The sequence below is a fragment of the Agelaius tricolor genome, unplaced genomic scaffold (assembly GCF_023055355.1).
Source record: "Agelaius tricolor isolate 1412-34295 unplaced genomic scaffold, bAgeTri1.0.p SCAF_2, whole genome shotgun sequence".
Lineage (NCBI taxonomy): Eukaryota > Metazoa > Chordata > Aves > Passeriformes > Icteridae > Agelaius > Agelaius tricolor.
In genome coordinates this window covers 33,927,927-33,943,636 of record NW_027269262.1, presented here as the reverse complement: position 1 = coordinate 33,943,636, position 15,710 = coordinate 33,927,927, and the positions used below count along the sequence as shown (strand labels likewise).

Genomic DNA, 15,710 nt, shown 5'->3' with positions numbered 1-15,710 from the left:
TAATTAGAGCATGATTCTTTATCAGGAGCTGGTACCACCTTTTTCCCAGGTCACAGAAACAGCCCAGGAATGGGTATCAGTGACACCATCTCTGATACTCAGCTCTCTCACTTGGTGAAGGGTCCAGAGGGTAAATCCTACGGGAAGTGGCTGAGGAAGCTGGGGTTGCTTCGCCTGTAGAAAAGGAGGTTCAGGAGGGACTTTATCGATCCCAGTAACTCCCTGAAAACAGATTATGGCCAGGTGAGGGTCGCTTTATTCTCCCAAGCAACCAGCGACAGGATGACAGCCCTGAGCTGCACCGGGGGACATCTAGGTTGAGCATTAGGAGGAATTTCTTCACAGGAGCCAGCAAAGAGAAAAGTTTTACACTTATGAAACCCTCAAGGCCTCCGCAAAAGACGCAAGAGAGACAAAATGGCCCACGAACACCCCCACAGCCGCCGGCCCCCTGAGGCCCCGCCCCCTGAGGCCCCGCCCCGCGCGGGGTCGTTGCCACGGGAGCCGCGCGGGGTCGCGCACGCGGCGGCGGCCAAGATGGCGGCGCCCGTGTCGCTCTGTCACGTCGCCTGCTGCCCCAACCGGGCGGGCGGCGGCGTCGTGGCCTGGGGCCGGGGCGGCCTCCTCGCCTTCGGCAGCTGCCACGACGTCATCCTCTACGACCCGGCGGTGAGTTGGTGCGCTCTGGGGGGCACCAGGACCGGGACCGGGACCGGGACCGTGACCAGTCCTAGTCCAAGTCCCTGACGCTCGGTGCTGTCTGTCTGTCCCGCAGGTGAGGCGGGCGGTCGCCGCCCTCCGCGGCCACGCCGGCAGGGTGAACTGCGTGCGCTGGGTCCGCCGGCAGGACCGCGGTGAGTAGCGAGGCGGTGCGGCGCCGGGGCCGGGGCCGGTTCCCCCGCGGGCCGCGGGCAGTGCTGCCGTTGCAGGGCAGAGGAGGCGGGGGGGGCTCGGCAGCAGCGGGGCTGCGCTGTACTCTCCAGGAAATAGGGAGCTGCGACCCTTGCAGAGCATCCTTTCGCCTTAAGCCTAGTTTCTAGGAGGGATTTTCACACAATCAGTTAGTTTGGAAAATGTCTTTAAGATCATTGAGTTCAACCTGTGACGCAGCACCACCGTGTCAACTAGACCATGGCACTGAGTGCCACGTCCCTTCTTTCCTTAAACACCTCTAGGGACCGTGACTCCACCACCTCTCTGGGCAGTCCATTCCAATGTCTAAGCACCCTTGCTATGAAGAAATTTTCCCTGATGTCCCGCCTAAACCTCCCCTGGTGCAGCTTAAGACTGTGTTCTCTCATCCTGTCACTTGCTAGCTGGGAGAGGAGACCGACGCCCACCTGGCTCCCTCCTTTCAGGTGGTTGTAGAGAATGGTAAGGTCCGCCCTGAGCCTCCTCTTCTCCAGGCTAAACATGCCCAGCTCCCTCAGCCATTTATGAAATGCGTGCTCTAGACCCTTATCAGCTCTATTGCCCATCTCTGGACCTACTCCAGCACTTGAGTGCTCTTCCTGAATTGGGAGGCTCAGAGCTGGACACAGTACTCGAGGTGTGGCCTCATGTTCACAGATGGGTCTGCAGGAATGCGAGCTGCCAAACCCAGGTGAGCTGTGTGGCGAGGGAGGGGATCTCTGCTCCTGTCCCCACAGCCAGGGGCACCCCAGGAGGATGTTTGCCTGGGGCTGTGGCAGCTCACGCTGGTCAATGGCTCACATAGCTTGTTCTTCCACCAGTCCCTTCAGTAAGCTTTGGAGTTTTGCAAGTTTTGACTTTGTAAACTGATTTGCAATGTCTTTTCAGCAATCTCTGAGTATAAAGCTCTGAAGTTGCATAGAGGTTATGTGCTTGACAAAAAGAATCTTTAGATAGATATAAATGTTTGAGACATTTATGAGGCTTTTGCTGGATAGTAATTCCAGGATTTAACATTGCTTAGTGTGGGCTTTTCGTAGGCATATATTCTTGCCCTTAGGCATTTCTCACTGAAGAAGAGAAATGTGACTATTAATTAGACTGTTAATATAATGTGCTGCTTCCTTTTTTTGAGAAGTACTGAGATGCAAACATTAATTTCTGATAGTGATATAAACTGCCATCCTTTCAACAGGTTGCACTGAAACATATTCTTCTTAAAAATGATTAAAAGAAGTTATTTTCAGGGAACTTGGGAATTAAATTTCCTTGTGAAACTTTGAATTCCGTTTGTTTAAATTTCTCTTACTTTATTTTCCTATCTTCCAAAAAGACCAAACAAAACCCCAAAAGATTAATTTACACTGTTGAATTTGAGAGTCTTCTGGAAAGGTATTTTTACCACTTTTACATGGAACTTTAAATAGTTCTGAGAATTTTCTCTTTATATTTTCTTAGGGAATATCTTTGCTCTAAACCAGTTCTGCACAGTGCAACTCCTATTAACCATTCTTTATTTTGGTGGAAGCTTTGGTTACCAGTGATATTTTATGAGTAGTAACCAGTAGAACTGCTTATGTTGCTGTTACAATGTTAAGTGCACACTGAACTAACCAAAGCATATTTTTTAGCTTCTGAAACAGAGTTAATTTCTGGTGGATCTGATAAACAACTTATTCTTTGGAAATGGAAAGACACAGTAACATGGAATAATCAGGTAAGCAGGAATAATCTCTTCTCAAATCTTCCTCTGCAGTGGTATCTCACATATCACAAATTATCTGTTTTGTTTGTATTTCCAGTTCATACTATTTGTTTCATGTTGACTGGTTTTCATTTTTTTTAAGTTGAACCCAGTGTGTATATCCTTGAAATTCTTGGTACTCTGTCTTGCTATGTATTACTGTAAATGTTGTTTCCTCTTTTCTGTGGTTCATCTTTTTCAAATCAGCATTGGTAAAGAAATTAACGAACCTGTCAGTCATTGAGTGGATTTGTTTAGGTGTCCCAAAGACCCTATTTGTCTGTTCTTGACTCATCAGCTTTCTGATCTCACATGGCAGTTTTCTTTAAACTGCCTTAAAACCTTCAAACCAGGAGGAGCATTCTGAGCTGCCATTTTCTGTATCCTTCTTCCTTGTTTACTTATATCCATTTCTAGTGATTTCTGGTCAATCTGTACAACAATGTGGGGTTTGTATATAGATAGTCTTACTAGGATGATATACAAGTTGGAGTAGGTGTTTAACAAAAATGAAAATAAAAAAAATCTGTGCAACAATTGGCTTTTTTCAGAGCAATGGAGGAAAGTAAGGAGACATGCTAATTTATTATTTCTACTGTAAAATGTAAGGCAAGAGATTTAGTGTTGTGTGAAAGAGCCTTCTAAATGACCCGAAATTTTGATGAAAAAACCGCTTTATTATCTACCTTTTAATATCTTACTTATTAAGCATTGGATTGGGAATGGCTGTGTAGGTAACCCATTTCATCATCTGTCTCAAAGTAGGTTATTAGACTTGGCATTTTAAAAGGCACGAGAATGCATAGTAGGGGGAAATGAACCCATTTTCATGAGGGAAAGTTCTCAGAAATAAGTTATTTCTCATCCTGATCCATTTTAACTGTTCATGCATTTATTTAAGTTAACTTACAGACTTTTTAATAGACTTTTTCTGCTGGTGTGGTGCACAGCCATATGGCAATAATTTCAAAAGAATGTGGTTAAATGTGCACATTTTAGTGGGAGTTCTAGACTAGTGTAAATTCTTAAAAACAAAGTTCTGTATTCAACCAATGAAAAATTCTCACTGAGGCCTACCAGGCTGTATTTTGGAAAGAGATGTCAAGTCTGTCTATGATAAAAATCTGAATAAATGTTGGATAACTGCTGGTTGCAAAATTAGAAGCTTCTCACTTTGATCTTTGTGTTTATGAGGAACAGATTGCAAATTGAATCACCTGTATTCATTGTCTAAATTTAGCGTTTTTGTTTTTCATGTTGGCATTTTGAAGGAGTAAAAAGCTGTCTTGGTTTGTGAGAACATACTAAACATTGCTGCTAGAGCTGCTGTAGCTGCTGCTTATTCCATTGTGTTCTCTGCTCTGTCTCCTTCACTAAGGTTCTCCAAACTTTTTTGAGATGTTCCTTAGGGTGAGGGACAAGAGAAGGAGAAAATGGAAGGAAAACTGCTCTTCCTAACTTTCTATACTGTTTCCAACTTCCCTCAAAGAAGGGTGAGGTTATAGCATAGTGAGGGTGTAGTGTACACAGGAACATTTAATTCTGTTTAGCTTTGAGCAGAATCTTATTCAGTTAATATTCATTGCTGCTGTATCCCTTCTCTGGGTTTCTGAAATACTAAGTTGTTTTTTTTTTTTCTAAAGTTGCTTTAAAAGTTTTCTCACATAAGTTACTGGAATTTAAACTTTGTAAAATTTTCTCATGTGTTCAGCTTGTGAAAAGCATTCCTCTCAAAGGCCACACGGAAGCTGTTTTTGCTGTGGATGCTGTCTGCCAGTCAGATGAACCTGATTTAAATGTGCTAATAGCTTCTGCAGCCTCTGACTCTACTGTGAGAATCTGGTCTTGGCATGGTTCAGAAGGTAACATTTTTTTAATGTTAGGGATAACATACTGGCTAAATAAGAATGATGAATGCTTATCCATTAGGTATTAAATACTGATACCTTGTAATGCAACTACATTGATTTGTCTTCAGACTTTAGTACATCAAAGCACTGTATTACTCTTGGAAAGCCTTGGGCCATATTTGTTCTGCAGAATGATTTATCTTTATATTTCATCAGGGATGTGTGGCCTGAATTTACTTTTTTTTTTTAAATATGTATTCATGTTATGACAATCTGAACCATTGTAATGTGGAGGCAGACTAGCTGTATGCATGTGTGAAGTAGAATTACATAGTAAAATGATTAATGGTGGCATTAGAAAGATGAGGTTTAATTAGTCACTTGTTTTTTTCCTATTGGCTTGAGTCCAATGAAGTTTGGGATCTTGACCTTCTGTTGAACTAGGCTCTTGCATGGAAATACAGGAAAACAGCATTCTAAAGTGCATAAGAAATACATTGGGTAGATAATTGAGATTTAAGGTGTTATTTGCTGGTTGAGGTTTAGTGACTGCATTTCTTTAGCTACTTTCTTCCTTCTTGGGTGTATTTGAAGATCTCCTATTGCCTTGCCTACGTGAGAGAGGTGGAGTTGCCAATCTACAGTCCCATGTTCTGGAAGGCATTTTTGGTGCTCCCAAAGAACCCCACGAAGTCTCATCTTTTCCATTTTGTCTTGCTGGTGTGGTTACAGTGATAGAGGGACTAATTCTTCTGCTGTAGATAATTTTTTTTCTGCTATTTTCTTGTTTATTTACTAATTTAATTGATTACTAGTTTACTAATTTGACGATTTCCAGGGTCTCAGGGATGTTTGCAGGTTTTTGCTCATTTCTCTAGCTGCCGTTGTAGAAAATGGATTCAGTTTTATTTTCCTTTGTTGTGAATGCTGTTGCCACAGGATATATTTTGTAATATTTATTGCCTCTGGTGTGTTACCACAGTCAAGCTGTATAGATTTAACACAGTATTATCTTCTAACCCAACCAACTGGATGAATTTTTATGGCCACACAGAAGATGATATTATTGTTTATGCTTTTGAAAAAATGTAGATTTTTTTCAGCTTCTTAAAATAAAAATGGATGGGAAAGTTTAAGTGTATAATATAGAAGGAAATGACAGTGTAATTGTAATAGTTACAGTGAATGAGATCAACACTGTCTGTTCCTGTTTTCCAGCTAAATGCACTGAAATTCTGCAGTTTGGAAATGGATTTGTTCTGGATGTCTGCTTATCCTTCTTGCCTGGCAGTGATGGTAAGTAAAGCTGCACATCTTGAATATTAATGCAGGAAGAAAAATCTAAGAAATCCCCTGAACAGATTTTCATTTTGCTGACTCCAGACCTGTGTGCCACAGTTTTTGTTTCCTATGAAATCTGCTTAAGCTGATTCTTGTACCTAAAGATTTTCTCTGAGCTCTTCTCAGTAATTAAAAACAAAGACTGGTTACAGTGTCTTCAAAATGGCACTCAGATGGAGTTGCTTAGTTGAACTCTTGTGATAGAAAGCTTTAAACCAGGGTAACAATGCTGTAAATGAATGGGATAGGATGATGCTGTTAGTTCCACCTGTTCCTTGTGCTGCTGCACATGTTTGTTCTTGTTGTTTGAATTGAAGGGCAAAATTCAGAAAAAATCTGAAGGCCTGCATTGAAAACCATGGGTTCCCAAGCAGTGTTTATCATCTGTTTGTTCAGTCTTAAATGTGAAAAAATTTGAAATGCTGAACTACTTTAACCTGTGTAGTATGGTTTATGTAGGTTTCTACAGACAGAAATATTAGGTTTTGTAGGCTGCCACAGACATATTCTTTTTGTGCAAATAGGTAGAAGCTTTTTTTAGTAAAGCAGATGTATCCTCAAGCCAGATACCTGTGTTGAATTAAATTTGGGTTCAAGTATCAGTAGAGTCTTTCCCCTGGATGGAGGCCTGCCAGGCTCCCAACCGAAAAAGTGCTAAATTTTCTTACTGTATTTGGAATTTTCAGCTCTGCTGCATGCATTCCACAATGATGTGTTGTTTTGATTATATGCCTACAAGCATACTTTTTTCTTTGGCTTTGATAATTCTGTGAGCCATGAAAGCTCTATCACAATGTGTTGTCCTATTTGGAAATGCCAGTGTCTGTTTTCAGAGCATGTTTGATACCAAAAGCAGCATCTGTACCATTAAAGAACATTTACATCTCTCTCTTTTCCTGTAGATACATTAATGTGCTTGTTGAGATGAAGTTAAAAGGCTTGAGGGTAAATTAAAATAATTACTGCAGGTGTGAATATTCTTTAGAAGTGAATGCCTGTGGTGTCTGAGTATAACATTCAGATTACAAAACAATGGATTATATCTTCATTTAGGATACTGTACAGATAAGAAAGTCTCACTGTAACACTCTAGAGTAGTGCATCTGTTCAATGTTGAAATCATGTTGTATATAAGAGAAGTAACCATACATTCTAAAAACACCATGAATTAAAATTATCATGTTAGTTCTTAAAACTGTTTCTGAAATTCAAATTGCATTAAATGTTTGAAGCTTCTTTGAATGGCAGAATAGCAAGGATTTTGTTTTCCAGAGTCCCCAAAACCAGTGTTGCCTAAAGTTACATTGAGAGCAGGACAATCCTTTATTATGAACTCTTCCCATCCCAATTCAGATTAATTATCCAAAGCAGTACAGTGCTCATAAACTGAAAAAAGAGTTCTTTATTTTTCTGAAGAGCTGAAATTATTTTCAATATTGCATAATTTCATTTTGCACAAAAATTTCATTTTGTGTGGAATTAAAAAAAAAAATTCTACACATTTGCCTTTTTTGTTCCAGTTCCAATACAGATGACCTCTGCTGATAAAATTGCAAAGAAACAGTTTAGATTTTGAACCATAAATGCATAGAAATGTTTCCTGTAGAAGTCTGTAAAGGAGCTTTTAATAAAGCATAGCTAGTGTTTTCTCCCTAAACCTGATATAGTAGTCCATATCGATGAGGCATATGTTAATTCTGAAATCTAAATAAAGTAGCTAAAATATATTATTAAAAATCACTGCTGATCATTTGTCAGAAACATTAATCTCTAATGGCAATTTGGAATTTTAATGATCTTCAGGGAAAAATGATTATGATAAATTTAGGAGTTGCTCAGAAATCTTTGTGAAGGCTAAGTTGTCAGCTGCACAGGGATTCAAAGAAGCTTTTCTCTTGAGAACAATCTGCATTTCTTAAGTCAGGAACTAAATACAGAATTACTTTTCTGAAAATCATAAACTACATTTCCTGAAGCATTTACAGCAACCTCTAATTTCGGCAAGAAAGTAAATTTGAGGCTTGCATTGAAAATTGATACATATGCAATGGATGCGTTAACTTTCAGAAGATGTTCCTGAGCCTAGGATTTTAACTGATTGTCCTTGAAAAAAACTTACTAAAAAAAAAAAAAAATTGAACCACTTTTGTCAAGAAGTCAAATAGAGAAATCTGGTAAACTGTTCATTAAAACCTGACCAGTCATTTGCAGCTGGAATGCAGCTTAAACACTTCTCTGGCAGCCTCTTTATTAAGGAGTTTCTGTACATTTGCTGTTTAGCCTTGAAGAAGAGCTTTTTGCAGTTTTGGTTGCTTGCTTGCTTTTTGCCTTACAGTGTCTGCACAAATTCTGCCTATAAAATGCTGGCAATAGGATTTATTTTTTACAAATCTTGATCAGCTATTTATCATATAATCTGATTCTTCCTATGACCTGGATAATTGTCATGACGTAGCATGACCTCTGACAGCAAATAATTGTCTCCTCAGAAATGAATTGCAACAGGTGAAAAAAAAAAGCAAGTGAACTTGAAAAAGCTCTGCTTATCCAACTTACTTTTCTTATTCCCTCTGCAGGAATTTTATCTTAATCAGATCCAAATTCTAATACCTCAAAGCACTTATGTGGAAAACTATATACTAGTCTGGATATATAGATATATTTCTTTCTATATATAAGTTCTATATAGTTCTATATAGAACTTTTTGAGTGAAAGTATTTGCATTTGTCTTCAACAGCAACTAAATCATAACTCTCTCTTTGGTTTTCTTAACTAAAGTTTCATTCCATTGAGTAAATATGTAATTACAGTAATGGCCCATAAAATGTGTTTCTCAGGAAAGGATGATGTTTTCTTCAAGAACATCCATTGTATTGTGTTTTATGGAAGAAAACATCACGCCTGCCCAATTTCTGTGGACCTGATGACCAGGTCTTCATTCAAAGCAGCTCATCACCTTTGATGCAAAGCAGTTTTTTAGACCTATTAAAGAGAGGAGGAGACAGAGGTGAATTGTGACTTAGAGTTTGGAGGGAGGAAGCAAGTGATGGAACTATGAGAATATGGAATGTGGCTGAGAAGTGCAAGAGGAACAGTGGATAACTGGGCACAGATTTGGTACAAGTAGAAAGAAGAGATTAGTATAGAGGATAAAGATATTATGAATATTCAAGTTGATTTTTGATCTATTCATAGTAAAGATAAAATTATCTATATGAAGGGATGTCATGGAGGCTTTTTGTTAAAATAAGTAGTTGATTTTAGTGAAATTTAGTATTTGGTTTTCTATCCAGACTTGAGAAATTCAAATGTCTAGCCCTTAACTTATAACTTATTTCTTCATAGTTTTATACTAAATTTATTTGCTTTTACTGTTTCAGTCCCAAGCAGTAATGCTTTCTCTTATGACATGTAAAAAAAAGAAGCGTGGAGTAAGCATTAACTGTTTTTCCTCATCCTCTTCTGTTGGAGAGAAGAACTAATACACTGCCTAACTTTTCTTTTTTTAACCCCCTCAGACATAACTTTCTCTGGTTTGATTCAATGGACTTACAGGGTTTGTGCACTTTTTAGGTTAGCTAGTGGAAGTCAATTGCTACTCAAGACTTGAGTAGTCTTGAGTGAAAAATTAATAAAAACTCTAATACTTGAACTTCCTACAGATATATGAGCTTGAGACAAACTACTTATTTTAGCATCTGAAATATTTATAGATATTATTTGCAGTTAAAGTAATTTTTGAGTTCTGTGTTCTTAAGATACTAATTTATTAGACAGCTAATGTAGAAAACATTTAAAAAGTGGTATCACACTTGTCTGTCTGTTAGTACTGTTATATTTCATTATATTTCTATGTTGATTTGTACATTATTTATATTTTTCATGTCCTAGAATATTAGATCTCATAAAAAAATGAAGACCTTCTTTTCCTTTCTAGTACCAATACTGGCTTGTGGTGGTGATGACTGCAAAATAAGTTTGTTTATACAGCAGAATGGTCAGGTAATTAAAATTTTTGTCTCTTGCTCAGAGCATTACTGAGTTTTCTGCTTCTTTTCAAATGTGCTGGTGATCTTTTCCAAGTTCTTCAGTAAGTCCTTTCTGTCTCTATGTAGCCATTGTATACAACAAGCTTTTTCAAATAGTTCATCCGTTTTTTTAGATAATGATGAAATACACATACAGAATATTGAAGTTGAATTCAGTGTATGAAAGTGTTTTTCTTAATTTTTTCCCTTGTGTGAAGATAGGCTGTTTCAATTCCCACTGATACAAAATAGCTGCAACTGTCCTTCTTTATTAAGTATCCAGGCATTGAGTTGTTCATATGGAAATGATGTTACTTTCTTTCTATAAATTCTTAAAATAAAACTGTTATGACTTCTGAGGAATTTTATGTTTGTTGCTAAGTGTGCCCTTTATGCTTGACTGCTTTTGAACATCAAAAAAAAAGTATTTTTAGGAGTATCTGATCTTATAAAAGCACACATTTTTTCATGTGTTATTTGGAAGCTGGCAATTTTTAGTTTTTCATACAGATAAATATTCCTTTTGAGCAGTAGAGAAACGTTATGTCCTCTCTTGCATCTGTTCAGAGGTTTTGTTAGATTCTAAAGCATGTGTTGAATGACTGTTTTCCAAAACAGAGCTCAGTATCACTTCTTTCTTTCTCTCACTGCCTTAAAAAAACCCTTCTAATCACAAATGCTCTCCCATTGCACCAGTGAAGCTACCATTTAGAACCCCCTTTTGAAACTGGCATATGTAGAACCGCTTAGTCTGCTGCAATTGCTCAGACTCCCTTTAGGGATTAAAGAATAGGTATTCCTTTATTCTTTTTTGGGTTTTTTTGAGAGAGAGCGATAAAAGCTACTTTATTGACAATTTTGCCTGTTTGTGCTGCCATGTACAGTAATAAGATTTTTTTGGTTGCTGTTGTTGCCAGTAATATAAGTACTCCATCCCCTTCTTCTATGTTTAATGATTTCTTGACCACTGAGAAGAAAAGAAGGGTGCTTGGTTAGATTTTTTTTCTTTTTTCCTGTGTAGCTTCGAAGTTATGTCAATTTAATGAATTCTCTGGGAATTAGCAAAGGCAAAATGCCACTATTGATTCTCAGTGTGTTAAAGAAAGACTTTTATCTCAGGGACTGTGTGGTTGGTTTTTCTCCTTCAGAGTTGGAAATTTGTTTTCCTGTATGATTCAGGTTAACAAATTATATACAGTTTGACTGCCAAAAATGTTCAGAGATACATAACTTATTTTGTCCATTGCTGGCCAAACTTTCTGGTATAACAATAGTCTGCCATTTTAAAAGGTAGTCAGTCTGTGGAGGGTAAAGGAAGGTAACTTGAATTAATAAGTTCCCTCTTAAGCTTCATAAGCAAGTTTGCGCTGTCCTTTTTTGGAGGTAGGAAACTTGATTTATACAAGCGGTGAGCAGTTTTGTTTTGCAAGTGTTATTTTTCACAGTCTCAATTTCAGAAAGTATTTTCACCAGCTGTTGTGGCAGAGTTGGTGTTCAGAATATCTCTTAAATGAGGTGGGACTTCTTGTTCATGTCTATCTTAACTTTCCAGAACATCTCTTCTAGCTAAGTGAACTGTGCAGGCCTCAAAGAGAAGAGCCTGTGTTGTGCTTTACAACTATTAACATAATTAGAACATCCTTGCAAGCCTTCTGACATGAATTCTTGCCTAGCTGCTAAATCTCGTTCATCAAGTTTTCTCAGATCTACTGACACCTTTTTTATGGCTTCTTAGTAATATTAAAGGTATTTGAAGGAAGTGTTACTATAGCCTTGCCATTTTTTACTGGAACTTGGCATAGGAGAGTGATCAGAATCTTAGCTCCTGTGTCATTCCCTTAATGGTAAGGGCCTGTAGCTCTGTTCAGTTAATTCAGTGCCTCTTGTAAAGCACTTCCTTTAGTTAACATCCTCAAAAAGGATGTTAAGAATGTGAGTATGAATCCAGAGGTAGAACATGCATTCATAACAGAACATGCATTCTTATGAAACTTAAAGGGCACTCACTATTAGACTCTGAGGGAGGATGAGGCATCTTTACTTAGCTAATTCAGGCTACCTTTTGGTAAACTCATTAATTTTGCAGTCAAGAGGTATTTATTCATTAAAAACTGCTTGGTTTTTAAAACTGAGTGGGCACGCTTTTCATCTTTTGAGACTCCTTACCCACAGATCCCTTACTGTGTTACATAGTAGAGAGAAAATGAATTCTTTGCTTTTCTGACTTGTTGGAAGAGGGTATTGATTTATAAAAGTATCCAGGGAAAAATCTTTCAGAAACCATAATATGTCTTCCTGCCAGGGATATAACATCTACAGATGTGGTCTATGGAGGGCAAGTAATAAACCAGCAGATTAATTAGAGTTTTAAACCAAAACATTTCTATTTGAGCTTTGTTTTTCTGAGAAGATGGTACACTGTGTGTTTTGGGTTCCACCCAAAGAGTCTGGCATAGTTGAGAAGTGGAATAGGGGGATGAATCAAAGATAATTCAGGCTCTTTCTAATCTGTTGAGATTAACAGCTGCATAGAGACATGGACCCCTATTGCCAAATTTACCAAACTACTAGCCAGGCTACTAGCCTGATCCTGAAAGAGATGTACCCAAAGTGTGGGCAGGGTTAATTGTGCAGAGTGTGCTGGGCATGTCCACAGCTTCGTTAGTTGTGTTGCCTACAGAACAGCTTTATTCTTTGCTTAAAAGGAAAGAGACCAGATTGCTGCTAAGCAACAATGTTCAGAGATTAGGTAAGAGGCATGGGAAAGCCTGTGAAGTAGTCACACCAGGAGGTTTTGTTAGATTTAACTGTTGGTGCTGTAACCTCTTATGTATCCAGTGAAGACCAAGTGGAAACTGAAACAGAGAAGAAATATGAGACTATAAAAACAAAATCTGTAAAAAAAGAAAAGAATGACAGTTCAAAACACTGGTGTATATAGAACCTAGACAATAATAGAAACTTTGAATCACCTAAAAGTAATGACCATGTGCATCTGCACGAACATTTATATTGATTCAATTTTAGAACTGAATACATCTGAAGAAACTGAACGTTTAGGATGCCAAGAGACATAAACTTCAAAGAAAAGGGCAAAAACAATACTAAAAATCCTAGCATAACAGCATACACTCCTCCTTGCTCAGTTTCAGTCAACAGTTTTATTTTTATGGGAACCAGTATCTTGAAAACTTTGACTGAATCATAAAATCTTAGAATATCTCAAGTCTGAGGAGACCCATAAGGACTGCTGGCTCCAACTCCTTGCTCCTCACATACCACCTAAAACTACATCATATGACCAAGAATGTTGTGTTCCTCATGCTTCATTTCTGTATGTGGTAATAGCCCTTGTGTTCACCTCTGTTTTCCAGCCACTGTACTGACTCTGCTCAGATGGGTGAAGAGTGGAGGATGTTGTTTATAGGGATGGGAAAGCAGCATGAGTCCATTTAAGGGACTGGGTGCATTTTCAGGGGTTTGGGGGTATGTCTCTTCAGCCTCATACACCATCTGGTGCTGGTATTACTGCCATCAGTGAATATGAGGTAATAAAATTCAGCAGCCTCCACCTTAAATCATGTGAATAGGTTGGTGGGTCTATTCAATGGAAGCATATAAAAATTAGTACAGACTTCTAGCTGACTATTTAAATATGCTTGTTCTGCAGCACAAAAGAACTGCATGCTTGACTTCAAGCTAAGTAGTGCCTAAAAACCTGTTCAGGAAATGACTTAGAAATCTGGGGTAGTATTAATAATCTCAAAATAATTAGTTTTACTCTTTTAAGGGAAAACAAATGGCTGCTTTTCTGAATAGATCTCTTTGATGTAAGATGGGTAAGTATAAAAAACCCCACACCACAACACCTTGAAAAGAGAAAATTATTAGATGTATGTTTAGATTAATATTAGGGTCAAGTTTCAGGAGATGCACACACTGTTTTAGTGTTAACAATAAAAGAGAAGGATGTTAGCGACAGTTCAGCCTGAACAAATCTTTCTGTTAGAAAAAAGTTACCAACTAACCTTAATGACTATAAAATACAGAGCATTTTCTCAAAGGTCATATAAATGAATAAATAAATGTGTTTTATCTATTATCTGAAATATCAATTGCTGAAGATATTTTTTTATGTATTGCCAGAAGCATGTCTTCAGAAAAATCTTTAGGTTGCTGTTTCATGTCACTACCTGGACTGTTCTTCCTGCCTGTACACGTAACCCGTTAGGTGTTTAACATAAGCATCTCTCTGGAATGCCCTATCTAGAAGTGCCAGTGGCTGCAGAAGTGACCAGCCAAATGAGGCTTAGGTGGCTGTGAGAACTCATTCTTAAGACCTAAACTTTCTGGTTTGGAAGTATCTGATCAGCTTAGTCTGATCATGTATCCTGTTCTGGTCATGTATCTCATATATAGATGGTTCTGTAGTTTTAGGGATGTTGTACAAGGGCATGGAGTTACAGGAGATGGGGCAATGGCTTCAAACTGAGAGGGTAGGTTTAGAGTAGATATTAGGAAGAAATTCTTTACTGTGAGACTGGAACAATTTCCCAGAGAAGCTGTGGATGCCCCATCCCTGGAGCAGCTTGAGGCCAGGTTGGATGGGGCTTTGAGCAGCCTGGTCTAGTGGAAAGTGTCCCTGCTCATGGCTGGAGAGGGTGGATCTAGATGATCTTTAATGTCTTTTCCAAACGAAACCATTTTATGATTCTGACTGCAAATGTGTGATGAGGAGAGGCAGAGTAACACTGATGGGAAGGTGGCTTTGGGGAATATCAAAAATGTTGTATCAAAGAGAGAGGCACCAATTTCTGAGTATGATTCTTTTTCATACACATACAAATTTTTCCTTTTTTCTTTTTCCCTGTCACAGATTGGAAGAGAGACCTCAGTTGCAGACTTTTACTCATAGCAAAGGCTGTCATTTAGTCATAGTTTTAAGTAGGCCTAGGTAAAGGATTTAGTAGAATATAATGCCAGAAATAATGTGATAAGTTATTCATACTAAAGTAACTGTTTTAACTGTAACAGTTACTTCAGACATTGTAATTCAACTTGGAATAAAAAAATGTCATGGAAATAGGGCTGTTCCTGGGCAAAGAAAAGCAGAAATGGGTTAAATTCAAAGTAAGGAGTAAATAGTTGGACTTGAGTCAAAACAAAACAGTAATGTTACATATGTTATAAATGAAAATAAATTAGTAGTGAAAGTTCGTAAAAGGGAATCCAGACTGTGTTTGCTCTCTAGTGTTCCTGAGCCCGTGTTCATGTAGAGTTTTCCATCAGCAGTTCTTGATGTATACCATCCTTAGAAATTTTATCAATAAACTTAAGAAACATAGAGAATATTTCCAGTGCCATAACTGATACGTATTATTCCTATTCTATTATAAATACAAATTAATTCTTGAAAATAATGTCAAAACATTTGCTTCTCTTTTTATGCTTGATTTTAACTGTATTCATTTTCTTCATCATCTGCAGTTGTATCCACTTCACACAAATATGAGAAATTACTTGTCACATAAAGCTGCATTATGTGTACCACACTTGGTGTACCACAGTAAGCCTGATAAACTCAAAAAAAAAAATTTAGTGATATCACAGAGAGACTGTAGCCTCTTGAAGGTGCACCTTAACTTCACATCCTTTCCTGCTCATATATGGGTTACCTGTGCCACCTTATCCAATGGTGGCAAAACAAAAAAGGCTTGTCTCTAATCTGTGTATAAATTACAATCCTTAGCTGTGGCTTATTTTTTTCTCTGTTTCAGATAATAGAAGCTATAAATATAAAAGACTTGAAAAAATAAAGCTTGTTGCTGATAAGT

At 38.0% G+C, this 15,710-nt stretch overlaps 1 protein-coding gene across 1 annotated transcript in view; it reads left to right on the top strand.

Annotated features, from left to right (window-relative positions):
• Window positions 1-496: 496 nt before the first annotated feature.
• Window positions 497-15,710, top strand: part of ELP2 (elongator acetyltransferase complex subunit 2) — a 37,792-nt gene continuing 22,578 nt past the window's right edge. The window contains exons 1-6 of the mRNA XM_071455619.1: window positions 497-669; window positions 776-854; window positions 2,544-2,629; window positions 4,368-4,518; window positions 5,725-5,802; window positions 9,786-9,850. Of these exons, the coding sequence (XP_071311720.1) occupies window positions 538-669; window positions 776-854; window positions 2,544-2,629; window positions 4,368-4,518; window positions 5,725-5,802; window positions 9,786-9,850 (591 nt within the window). The 5' untranslated portion in view covers window positions 497-537. The remainder of the gene's footprint in view (window positions 670-775; window positions 855-2,543; window positions 2,630-4,367; window positions 4,519-5,724; window positions 5,803-9,785; window positions 9,851-15,710) is intronic.